Source organism: Telmatherina bonti, assembly GCF_933228915.1.
Source record: "Telmatherina bonti genome assembly, chromosome: 23".
NCBI lineage: Eukaryota > Metazoa > Chordata > Actinopteri > Atheriniformes > Telmatherinidae > Telmatherina > Telmatherina bonti.
In genome coordinates, this window is record NC_136632.1 from 4,647,130 (window position 1) to 4,659,629 (window position 12,500).

General features: G+C 45.2%; 2 protein-coding genes and 1 long non-coding RNA gene across 5 annotated transcripts in view; 2 read left to right on the forward strand and 1 right to left on the reverse strand.

The window, feature by feature from the left end:
* Positions 1-8,156, forward strand: part of acss3 (acyl-CoA synthetase short chain family member 3) — a 60,321-nt gene extending 52,165 nt beyond the window's left edge. For 2 of the 3 annotated variants that reach the window (XR_013771806.1, XR_013771807.1), the window contains 7 exons: positions 121-202; positions 1,143-1,265; positions 1,344-1,443; positions 1,603-1,778; positions 2,948-3,096; positions 6,333-6,464; positions 8,078-8,156. Coding sequence is in view for 1 of the 3 variants with exons in the window: in XM_079263541.1 (XP_079119667.1) it covers positions 121-202; positions 1,143-1,265; positions 1,344-1,443; positions 1,603-1,778; positions 2,948-3,031 (565 nt within the window). In the remaining 2 variants the exon portion in view is untranslated. Of the gene's footprint in view, positions 1-120; positions 203-1,142; positions 1,266-1,343; positions 1,444-1,602; positions 1,779-2,947; positions 3,180-6,332; positions 6,465-8,077 lie in introns of those variants that run through there. The other variant, XM_079263541.1, reaches the window with a different exon arrangement.
* Positions 6,329-12,500, reverse strand: part of ppfia2 (PTPRF interacting protein alpha 2) — a gene marked incomplete at both ends in the record, with an annotated part of 217,797 nt that continues 211,625 nt past the window's right edge. Inside the window, 8 exons of the mRNA XM_079263540.1 lie at positions 6,329-6,387; positions 8,482-8,538; positions 8,721-8,877; positions 10,213-10,281; positions 10,702-10,877; positions 10,950-11,047; positions 11,135-11,310; positions 11,391-11,423. Of these exons, the coding sequence (XP_079119666.1) occupies positions 6,329-6,387; positions 8,482-8,538; positions 8,721-8,877; positions 10,213-10,281; positions 10,702-10,877; positions 10,950-11,047; positions 11,135-11,310; positions 11,391-11,423 (825 nt within the window). The remainder of the gene's footprint in view (positions 6,388-8,481; positions 8,539-8,720; positions 8,878-10,212; positions 10,282-10,701; positions 10,878-10,949; positions 11,048-11,134; positions 11,311-11,390; positions 11,424-12,500) is intronic.
* LOC306773665 overlaps positions 11,903-12,500 on the forward strand; it is a 1,856-nt gene continuing 1,258 nt past the window's right edge. Inside the window, exon 1 of the long non-coding RNA XR_013771808.1 lies at positions 11,903-12,500. This exon is cut by the window's right edge and continues 792 nt beyond it. This is a non-coding gene — a long non-coding RNA (uncharacterized lncRNA).

The following is a 12,500-nucleotide window of genomic DNA, read 5'->3' on the forward strand; positions in this document are numbered from 1 at the left end:
GCACAAAAATGAGAAGATGGACCAAAGATTTCATGTGGAAAACACACATTTAGTGTTATTTGGTTATCTCCATGCTTTATTAAAAACGAGGCCTTTGCTGAACATGTATTTTCCCTGAAGGCTGCCTTTACCACCTGGTGCAGCGTTGTCACTGTGGCAGAACCAGGAACTGTTCAAGAAGCTCTACTTCACCAAGTTTCCAGTAAGTTGCCTCATTTTTTACATTTTAAAGCAGAAAAAGAAAGATTTTTTTTTTACTTCGTAGTTAATATCAGGAGGCTGGACTTCTGGTAAAAGGGGGCCCTCTAGTGGTTAAAGCCGATGCTGCAGGACTACCTTATTTGAAGTCGGTTATGCAGCAAAAAAAATTAAGCTTTTTATGAATAAAAAACACTGTAATTGAGAAAATTCAGACCAAAATGACGTGACATTATCTGTCCATGCAGTAAAATAATCATACTTGGTAAATTGTCCTGAAACAAGAATAAATTTATCTACAAATCTAGAGAAATATCTGACAACAAGTTAAAAAGATTTACTAAGATTTACTGTAAATTCTTCTTTTCAGTGTTGTTTCTTACTCTGAGAAAAACATCTCAAACACTGGAGAAGCACTCAGAGAGCGCAAACCTTCGCCACGCACAATGTTAACGAATCCTTGAAAGAGTTTCTGGATCCAAATGGTGATCTGGATCAACACCTGTCGTCTCTATTCCAGGAAATGTGTGTGTTGGTGCTAGGAGGTCTGAAAACAAGTTTTACTGCTAAGATTGGGTGTGATAGATGCCATGTGAGCTCAAACAGGGTTTCAGTGAGACATATACTCTTATATATTATATATGTAAGAAAATATGTACATATATATATATATATATATATGATAAATCAGGATTAATAATGTTCCATATTCAGTCCTTGCCCAGTGGATCAGTCTAAACAAGCTGATAAAGACCTTCTGGCTGATTGGAAGACCTTGTTACATGGACAGGGTTTACACTGTTAAGAATCCGCATCAGATTTAATCATAATTTTAGTCTTTATGAAGGATAATTTCTTAGCATTCCTCTGGTTTTACTGGAAGTAATAATTCTGATCTGATGAACATTAAAATAGCGCCGTAACCTTCCTTTTCCACCCCTAAGGGGTATTATGACACCATGGATGCAGGTTTTCTGGATGAGGAGGGTTTCCTTTACATCATGTCGCGGTCTGATGATGTCATCAACGTGGCGGGCCACAGGCTGTCTGCGGGAGCTTTAGAGGAGGTGAGAGAAAAGTTGAGCTGCGGGAGATGTCTAACTCTTTGTATTTTAACCGTTCTGGTGACGTGTTGTGTTTTGCAGTCGGTGCTGCTGCACCCTGCAGTGGGAGACTGTGCGGTGGTGGGTTTGGAGGACACCCTGAAGGGTCACGTTCCTTTGGCTCTGTGTGTTCTGAAGAACGGTAAGAACCAGGTGCTGCTGTGGGGAAATACCTGAAGTAAGTGGCCCCTGGTGCCAGTTTAAGGACAGCTGGGTCGGTGGCGTCCGACTGGCTGGCTTACACGATGTATGAAGGCTTCAGCCTCCTTTGCATCTTTTGTTGGTGTGTTACGTGTCTCAGGCGTGCAGAAGGAAGAGGAGGAAATCACACAGGAGATCGTCAGACTTGTGAGAGACACCGTTGGACCAGTGGCTGCCTTTAAGAACATACTTTTTGTCCATGGATTACCAAAGACGCGTTCTGGGAAGATCCCTCGTTCTTCTTTAGCCAATCTGGTTAACGGCAAGCCGTACAAGGTACAGCTCAGATAAGTTTAATGATGTTTCACCTCTTTAGTCACTTACTAACACTAGTATGTAATCAGCCAATCACATGGCAGCAACTCGGCATATTTAGTCATGTAGACGCGGTGAAGACACGCTGCTGAGGGTCAAACTGAACACCAGGACCCAACATGGCCCCCAGGGCGGCTTCTCTGTTCCACAGTCCTGGTTGTTACATCTGTGTTATGTTTATATAGTAAGAGTACTTTCTATTTTGGTTCATTTTAGCATGGCATATAGTTTTATTATGAACGTTTTAATAGTTATTTTATTCCATTCTATGATCCAAGTTGCACCATTTGAACAGGAAGTTTCCAGTCTGTGAAACCGCTCAGAGACAACGGCAACAAAACTGTTTCTGATTCTGAGAATAAAGAAGAAAAAAAGAGATTCAAGTTAGTTTGAACTTTATATGTTTGATTTTCAAACACAACCGTCCCTAGAGAAGGTCTGAAGATGATGTCAGAGGTCAGAGGAGAATGGACAGACTGGTTGGAGATGATGGAAAGACAACAGGAAGACCAGTCAGCACTGGTTCCAACCAAGACATGCAGAACATCATCTCTGAACCCGTCCAGCCTGGAAGCAGATGGTCTCCAGCAGCAGAAGACCACAGCGGGTTCCCTCCTGTCAGTAAGAACAGGAAACTGAGGCTACAATTCACACAGACTCACCAGAACTGGACAATAGAAGATGGAGAAACGTTGCTGGTCTGATGAGTCTCCAGTTCAGCTCCACATTCACATGGTAGGATCAGAATCTGCTGGAAACATCATGACAACATGGATCCATCCTGCCGTCAGGATCACCGCTTCAGGCTGCTGCTGGTGGAATGACATGGTTTAACCAGCACAGCCTACCTGAGTCCTGCTGCTGACCATGTCCATCCCTTTCTGAGCACAGCGTAGCATCTTCTGATGGAAACTTCCAGCAGGATGATGCACCATGTCACAAAGCTCACATCATCTCCACCATGACGATGAGTTCACTGTCCTCCAACGGCCTCCACAGTCACCAGATCTACATCCAGCTGTGTGATGCTTCAAAATCTGAGGAATGTTTCCATCTTGTTGAATCTATGACATTAAAAATGAACGTCGTTCTGATTCAAATACTAAACTTTAATCCTAAATACTTTACAGATCACACCAACCATCGAGGACCCACACGTCTTCAAAGACATTGAGAGACGAGTGGAAAAAGTTCTGAGACGTCATGCAGCCTGAACTCACCTGCAGACCACAAAGCCACTTGTTCTGACAGGAAAAATGAGCTCTGCTTTTAGTTAAAGGTTAGATAAAAACATCTGCAGTATTACACACCGTTAGGTTTTCCTGCATCTGTAATAATAAAAGGAAAATTATGCATATAAATCAGAAGTAATGAGAAAACTAATGAAAAACAACTCTTTCTTTTTCTGTTTTATTGACAATGAAAATCTGCTTGCTCACCACTTAGTTTTGACCAAAGTACAAGAATAAATAAAAAAAAAAACATGGGGACAAATGATTCCTCGTTCGTGCAAATTGATGTAAAAATCCATCAGAAATAACTAAAAGACAGATAAACAGGGTGGATCACCCTGGAAACGGACAAAACGAAGAGTTAACAGTTACACCAAATGTAAGTCACAGCAAGCAACAATTTTTTTCTTTTTTTGCCATTAAATCACCTCACTTCAACATGTTCATATACACTCTACACACACTAGGAGCTAAAGCAGTCTGTCTTTCAGTTATTTCCTCTGTTCTGCTTACGTGTGGGTGTGGGAGGAGAAGGCCAGCTCGGCTGTAAGAGTCGGTTGTGTTGGTGTGTCGCCTGACAAAACATACAGTACAGGAAGCGACAAGCGGCGGTCACTTTGTTCTGAGAGGACGTTTTGTGCAACTTCGGAGAGCGACCGCCCCTCTTGGTTTTGTCCTTGGCTACTGAAGAGTCCGTCGAGTTGAAGTCGTCATATGAAAGTGCTTTTCATGTTCCAGTGTGTCGACGTAAGAAAAGACGATGAAGGTTATCGGTGCTGGAAGGAGGCAGCGCTAGGAGGGCGGGATTTCACACAACACACAAGAGTCTCTTCCTCTCTATGCTTCATCGTCGTCGTCGTCATCAGCACATTGAAAAAATAAAACCATATGTACAAAATGAGCTAGAGGGAGGAGGGGGGATATGGAGAGAGTTCAGAGAGCAGCATATATTAATCTATGGTCCACTAAATGAGGTGGCAGGGACTGGTCTTTTTGTTTTGCACAAACTGAATATCTTTTTATACATAGATGTGTATATATATTAAAAATTGTATATTTATATTCATTTACAGATGACCTACACATCTTCTGTAGAAGAAATACACAGTACATTATGCTCTGACAGGTTACTGTACATGTAAAAGGTAGAAATGGTGAGAACAGGGCAGCCTGCAGGAAGGGTTAGCACCAGCGTCTGGTGCCCACGTGTCTAAGGGACGGAGCGGGGTTTTCTTGGCAGTGCGTGTCATCAGATTGTTTGGATCCTCAGCAGGTCGGCCCGTCCAGCAGCTCTACCTGGAGTCTGCATTCAGAACTGTAACTGAAAGGAAATATAACAACGTTTCTTTTAGTCCTGATGCATGGCGGCGAGCCCCCTCCCGTCCTTCCACCTGCTTGTTACAAGGTAAGGTTTATTCTGCATTAGCAAACGGAAAGTAGGAAGTATTTGGGGTATTTTCTGCAGGCTGGTGAGGTTGCTGACCCGTAGGTTCATGCATCCTTCCTGTTGACCAAACCGTCCCTGCTTCCTCCCACTATGCCATAAGTAGCTGTACCTTCAGACATCTGATATAAATAGCTCCTTGAACTGAACTCTGGATTTATGCAGATGCAGGAATAATTTCAGCGTTTTCACCCTTTATTATTTACGATCCAATTAAAATGTAATGCAACCTGCAAGAAAAAGGGCTGCAAATGTCTTTGTTGTTATTTTATTCCAGCTGCTTGCATCAGTATTACTAGAAATATTGGCGGCTCAGCAAACTACCAGAATCCAGCCCAACGCACTCAATGACCTCTGCAGTGCTACTGGGATTTTCTTGCTGTTTTGGGGGGGGGGGGGGTTTGGTGCTCTGCTTATATAATCTGTAGAGTTTCTGCGGTGAACGTGAATGTTGGTAAAGACGCAGGTCTGTCCAGGAAGACTAACGCTGAACTCAGAGGAGATGCCATGGTAAGATTTACTAGCATGTGGGAGGTTAGTTAACAGCAGAAGAGATGGCGTAGGCCTGGGACAGAGCTGCTGCCAGGGCCGGATTAAAACTGCACAGGCCCCTGGGCCCAGAGTGTTCCTGGGGCCCCCTTCCACACCATAACGTTGCAAAAATTGTGAATGAAATGCTGTGAAACAACATCTCTCAGCCAGTGGTACCAGCAGCAACACACTGGACACTGTTGTGTAACTATCTGGCTTTTATATACATTTTATTTCATGTCCAAACTGCTGGTGTTTGCCCTGCGGGGGCCCGAGCCCGTAATGCCCCCTGGATAATCTGGCCTTGGCTGCTGCTCCTTCACACATGCACCAAACACACAAGAAACAGTTAAAATAAAACTTATATCCTTTTGCTTTTGGCCAAAAGGTTCTGTTGGACCTTTGCAGAGATTTAATCCCATCTGCTGGTCGTTTCAGCCAACAGTAAGGTTAACCTTCAGAGGAGGGGTTCCTCACACACCATGTCCCTGCTAAAGATCCTGCTTAGTGGGTTAGTGTGAGGACGGCTGCATCATGAGGTAAGGTACCATGTGGCCAGAGGAAGGAATCTGAGCTGCTGGTGGATGTATAACCACATCACCTGGATATAATAACCCGGCTTATCGGACTGTAAACAACCTCACTTAAAAAGAAAAATCCAGAACAGTCAGGATGAACTAACCCAGGTTTGACCCTGATCTGAGGTGTTGACCACTTTGCTTTGAGAGTTTCAGATTACTAAGATGCCAAATGTTTAAATGATGCTACAAAGGCTGTTTAATGGTTTGATTTTCCATGGGTCGCAGCTGGAGTTGTTCAGAAAAGGCTGCTTTGGAGCTTCGCTCAGTGGTTTGCACACTCGCTCCTCCTCACATGACCTCTTACGGCTACAAGTTTTTCTTTAAACATCCAGTTGGAGGTATGCTTCTGAGGAAACGTCTGCATTGCTCCACATAACTGGAATTTCTCAGGGCACCTTGCAGCACTGCAGTAAACTCTAAATAAAGACTAAATAAGTTGTTTTAGGAGAACTGAGCTGAAATAATCACAAGTCTTTGTGTAAGATGCAGATTTCCAAAGCTGTGGCTGTAATTATCTTGTTTATCATGATGAGACGCAGCCTTGCTGTCTCCAGGATAAAACAGCTCCCAGCCTCGCCACGGTGCTCAGACACACTTTGGAAAACATTTTATCCACCTAAATCCAGTTCCTGTTTGAAGGACTACAGCTTAAACCTGTGTATTTGCCGGAGTCTGTGTTGTGTTACATACAGCGTACAGTTAAAGGTCCCCCTCTTCCTCCTCTCAGCAGGAGTAGGTTCTCACCGTGGAGCTGTCCAGTCGCTGCACCGCCGATGGTCCGACTGCAGGGGGAGACATCGAGACAGAATGATGATTGCAGCTGCCAGTGAATAAGATGGACCCACGTCCTTCCACTCAGGTTCCCCTCCCCACAACGTTACACACACTCCCCCCCCCCACCATACACACTGGTGACTACTGCTGGTGTCACCCTGACAGGAGAAAACCACTGCAGTTGTTCTGAGTGGACACCACCAGAGATGACATTTTAGTATGTTGTGGGCATCAGAGCAGGAAGCACAGTGGCTACGTTTCCATGCACGGCGATATTCTGCTGGTAACCCATCGCGACCTCATTCTGAGGAAGACACTGACACATAAGCAGCCATTTCTGCTTACCTGCACCAGATTATGATCCGTTTAGGAGTTAATAACAGAATTAAGCTAGCTTAATCACATTTAGTGAAAACGTATGCAACTAAACTGCAATATGCGGCCCTACTGGTGGTTTCATGGCACGTTGTGACACACTGCCAGGTTAGAGTGCATATCATATCCTCCAGAACCGGCAGGTCTGCTCTTTTTTCATTCATTTTTATTATAGCAAACAACTAAAATATAGCAACACCTTCACAAACAGCACACAAAGAATCTCTAAAAAACTAATCCCTCACGTTCTGATGGGCCTGGTTCTGATGGGTCTGGTTCTGATGAGCCTGGTTCTGATGGGCCTGGTTCTGATGGGTCTGGTTCTGATGGGCCTGGTTCTGATGGGTCTGGTTCTGATGAGCCTGGTTCTGATGGGTCTGGTTCTGATGGGCCTGGTTCTGATGAGCCTGGTTCTGATGGGCCTGGTTCTGATGGGTCTGGTTCTGGTACTGATGGGTCTGGTTCTGATGGGCCTGGTTCTGATGAGCCTGGTTCTGATGGGCCTGGTTCTGATGAGCCTGGTTCTGATGGGCCTGGTTCTGATGGGTCTGGTTCTGATGGGCCTGGTTCTTATGAGCCTGGTTCTGATGGGCCTGGTTCTGATGGGCCTGGTTCTTATGAGCCTGGTTCTGATGGGTCTGGTTCTGATGGGTCTGGTTCTGATGGGCCTGGTTCTGATGGGTCTGGTTCTGATGGGTCTGGTTCTGATGGGCCTGGTTCTTATGAAGACCCATGATGGGTTCAAACTTTACAATGATACTCAGATTACATTAAATCTGATGATAGACTACAGCATGATTGCATGTCATGTGCATAAAAGTCAGAATATCGGCGTGCACGTCCACGTAGGAGTCGTTGCAGACAAAGGAAACTCAGTGGGAACACCTCATTAAAACAGAACACCGGCTAAACTCGTGGATGATCTCCAGCCATGTATAACAACACAGTTGCTAATACAATCTGCATCCCCTGACAGGATAACCCTGCTTTATTGCAGCCTTGGGATGAACTTCATGATATTCCCTGGACCTCATAGCCATCTTTTACATTCATCACTAGAAGTGTATGATGCTAAATGTGAAACTCAATGTCCCCCGGGGCTTGTTGTCCATCCTCAGGGTTAAAAATCTTAAACTTGGCAGCTGGTTTGGAGATGTAAATGTAGGACCGGTCTGTGCATTGAACTAAAACCTGGACCTGACATCATCAGATAAGCTGCTGTTTGGTCTTTGTTCCATGAAAACATGACTGTTATGGCTCAAGTTGCAATAAAGTGGTGTTATCCTTCAGGCTGCTGTAACCAGTGCTCTCTTTTAACCGCAGAGGGGTGAGGAGTGACACAACCTGTTAGTACCTGATCACCCAGAGGCATGTCACCTGCGTACGCCTGCTGATTCACGGACCTACAAAGCACTGCGTAGGCCACCTTTTTGCTTTAGCTGCTTCATCACTTCAAGGGTTTGACCAGCAAGCATGGGTCCTAATCCATAACTTGACCCACCAGGTTTTACCAGCAGGGTGAAAACAACTATTCAGCAGCTTTGCAAAGCAACACCCTTGGAGCAGAGAGATTAAAGAGTCAGAGACAGAGAAGAGATGTGAGGGTGAGTCATCACAAAGAAAAGGAGAGATACAGCAGGACGGCATCATGAGGAGAGGGGAGAGTATGTAGAGTGATGGTGCACGCAGGGCCAACAAGCCCGGAGTCTTCAGAGGGGATAGCTGACCTTGAAACCAGTCCAAATACATGTCGTCAGGACTGTCGTCCAGCGCCTCATAGAGGACTGCAGAGCAGCCGTCAGAGAGAACAAGAGAAGACCGTCAGAAAGTCCTGCTCTCGCTTCCGTCTACCTGGTCAACAGGTGCGCTTCGCCCTGTTTTCATGTTGGGGTTGAAAGCCAGACTCATCCGGCTGGGACTGGAAATATGCAACCAGTGTGTGTGTGTGTGTTAGGCAGCCTCTCACCATCAGGGGGCAGTCTTCGGGAGTGACCGGACGTGGCGGTGAGACGGAAGCCGGCGGGAAGCGTTTCTGCTGATCCAGGCATCATACTGATTCCATGGATGTCCCGCGGAGGGAACTGCCGCCGCCACGATGGGCCCCGGAAGTCTTTGTCATCGCACTGATGGACGGGAACCAGATTCAGTGTAAACAGCCGAGAAAAACGCCATCAGAAGGTTCGGCTTCCTTTTTTCTCTCTTATTTACAACCCAAATTCCTACCAAGCTCCCATGACGCTGTGCAAAACATAAATAAAACAAAATACCAAATGCTTTTAAACCTTTAGTCACAACAAGACCAGAAATTTAATGTTCAAACTGACAAACTTTTTTTTTTTTTTGCAAATATTCATGTTCATGCTGCAACATGTTCCAGTAAAGCAGAAATGGAGACATAAAACCTGAGAAAGTAGAGGAATGTTTAAAGAAAACCACCTGTTTGGATCATTCAGAGGGTGTCATGACTGGGTAGAAAAGGAAGATCCCTGAAAAGCAAGGATGAGGTGATGTTCACCTTTCTATGAACACCTGCATGTGCGAACAGTCCAGCTGATTAAGAACGTTTCTCCACACGCTACAGTCGTTAAAGTATAAAGGCCAGATATCAGACACATTATCAGCAGAGTTGAAACACCAGTGTGTGTGTGTGTGTGTGTGTGTGTGTGTGTGTGTGTGTGTTAGTCATTAAGCTGCACATCTGTGAAGCTCCATTAATGCTGGAAGGTTCATGCAGGTTTTGGAGCAACATGCTGCATCCAGTCAACATCTTTTTCAGCAACGTCCTGCTTATCTCAGCAAGACAAAGCCGGGACACATTCTGCAGGTGTTCCAGCAGGTACAGAGTCCAGGTTCTAGACCGGCCCGCCTGCGGTCCAAAGACACCGAACTGCTGCAGCAGGAACGGGAAAGAATTCCACCCAAAGCTTCAACATTTACCGTCCTCAGTTCCCACACACTTACTGAGTGTTAAAAGGAAAGATGATGCAACACAGAGGTAAACATGGACCAGTTCCAGCTTTACTGGGACCAGTTGCAGAATCACACTCAAAATGAGGGAAAATTTGCAACAGAACAAAGTTTTACCAGTTTGAACATTCAGTATTCTGTCTTTGTTGTATGCTGAAGTGAATAAAGGATTTGTGTTTTTATTGTAACTTGACACGATGTCCAAACTGGCCAAACTGGACTGGAACTGGTCTGTAGGAGCTGCTGAGGGGTTGATGTGAACCTTTAAGGTCCTTCGCTGCCAGATAAAGGTTTCCATTTGCCTTCTGACCAATCCTTCAGGTACAGCTCAGGTTTCAGAAGTCTGACTGTGTTCCTGATCAGCCTGTAACTGATAAGTCGTCCTGATGCCGACACTTCACATGACGTCTGCGTGCTGAGGTCATGTCAGAGGTCAGGTCCTGTTTAGAAAACAGAATAAAAAGGAGCATGACATATCCTCTGCTGCTCACCTCCTCCAGCCTCCGGTCGGTGCCCAGCGCCAGCAGGTTATTGTACTCTCGCTCCAGAATCTGACGTGCCTGAGAGGACAGAGAAACAAAAAGCATTAGCGCACATTCTAACTTTAACTATCTATTTATAGCAGCATGGCAGCAGAGGCAGCTGACACACGGCATTATTTGTGATTCATGCTCATTTTAGCCAGTTATAGGTGTGATGAGAAGAGGAAGTACAGCGGGCGACCTGCCAGGCCGACAGTTGGCCAATCTGCACGTTCTCATTTAGATTCCTGCAGCTTTTCAAGTCCGACACAAACATAACTCTGTTTATTTTGGATTGAAACAAGAAGGGGACGGTATATCTGCACGTATCCAACACCAGAAACTGGGCGACGATGAGCCAGAGTGAGGGGGGGGGAAACATTGACTCTGCTTACAGAGAAGTGGTGAAGTCATGTCCCATGCAGACTGAGCACGTCCGCATGCACGTGTGAGCGGTACCTGAGTGTTTTGGGTGGGAATCTGGAGGAGCAGTGCCAGACTGCTGTAGTCGAAGTTGTCATCCAGAGCAACCAGAGCGCCGTGCACGCCGCTCTCCAGCAGGATGTTGGCGTAGTCCCGCAGGCCGATGCTCTGCACCCAGCGGATCACCCGCTCATTGCTCCACACCAACACATCTGCAGAGACGCGCACGGCTCACTACCAGTCCTGTGACATCTTACAGAGTTTAAGATCTGGAGGGTTCTTGCCTCTCATCTCATGCTGGCTCTGTTCCCGGCGTCTCTCCAGCTCCTTCCTGTCGTAGTTGAGCTTCTTCAGACACATGATGCCGTACTGTAAACTTGTTCTGGTTGGAGACAAATCACACATGCATATATGTAGAGGGGATAAACAGATGTTAGTAAAAACGGCGCTGGTGAGAGGAGTCCCGTACCTGTGGAAGCTGTCCACCATTTTAAGGTGCACCCTCAGGTCCTTTTTGGTGAGGTGGTCCAGCATGCGGGCATCCACCAGGCACTCCATGAAGTAGCTGCGGTACTGAGGTAGTCCAAGACTGGGCAGCCACTCGTTCCCTATCCACTCATGGTTCATGTCCCCGTAAGCCAGAGTCTGAGAGGAAACGTGAAGCTCATATCAGAACGTTCTGCTGTGTCTTTATTTATTTACAATGAGGGGGGGGGTCAGCCTACCTGTGCCCAGCTCCCCTCTTCAGAGTCTGACTTCTGATTCCAGCAAAACATAAGAAAAGTTTCATTTTAGTTGCATTAATGCTGTTGTAGGAGACTTGTCTGCTACACAGTCAGCTACAGGCTGTGCAGCATAAACAACATAAATGGCATGAAAACCATCTAGACTGGTGTTAAACTTTGTATCTTTCATTTTCTTTAAAAATGATATTTTTTGGGGTCAAAAATGATGAAAATGCTGCATAAAGCCAGGTTTTCTTTTTCACACTGTAGATTAAAAAAAAAATCTAAAAGTTTTTTGCTTAACTGGATGAAACTAAACATTTCAAACTTTGACATTTGAGGTCTTGCTGCTTCTGGCAGATTTAATAGATTTTTTTCATGAGAATGAAAAGCAGCTCCTCTCTGGTGATATTATGTGACATTTATAGCTGCTCAGCCAGCCAGAAACATCCAGTTTGTGTTTGTCTGTTGTTTTCTCAGCAAACAGATGCAGTTTTTCCATTTTTCTAGAACTGCCCTGGAATCAACTTCAGTGTTTCCGCTGGCCTCCTAAGCATCGCTGATCTTTTGGGGGAGACTTGATCCCTGGTGGCGTCGCACAGAAAGCAGACAAACTTTGATCAACTGGTGATGATAACAGATCAGTAAATTCCACCATATTTCACTTTTAGAACTGATTCCAGCTTCTGGAAGCCAAATGTGTGGAGCTGGAAAACCCAAAGCAACGTCGAGGTGGTCAGAGGGATTTTTTAGTAAAACAGATGAGTTTTTAGGGAACCAAGAACTGCAGAAGCGTTGAGACGTGATGCTGCCAGTTGGCTCTCAGCAGATATGCTGACATTTATTCTGCATGTAGAAGTCAGCGTAATGGGAACAAAGAAGGTCTACAGACAAACCAGACAGAACCTTCTGGATTAAAACAGATTTGGTTTGGGTGATAGAAATACTGTTAAAAGAAACATGAAACAAAACGAAAAAACCTGAGAAAAGTCCAAACGGCAATAATCACATCCGTCAGAAAGAAATCAAAGCTTTGTAGTTCTGCACACAAATGTTCAAAGGAATGGCCAACAGGAAAAGGAGAGGAATAAAAGATAGTTTGGAGGAAAA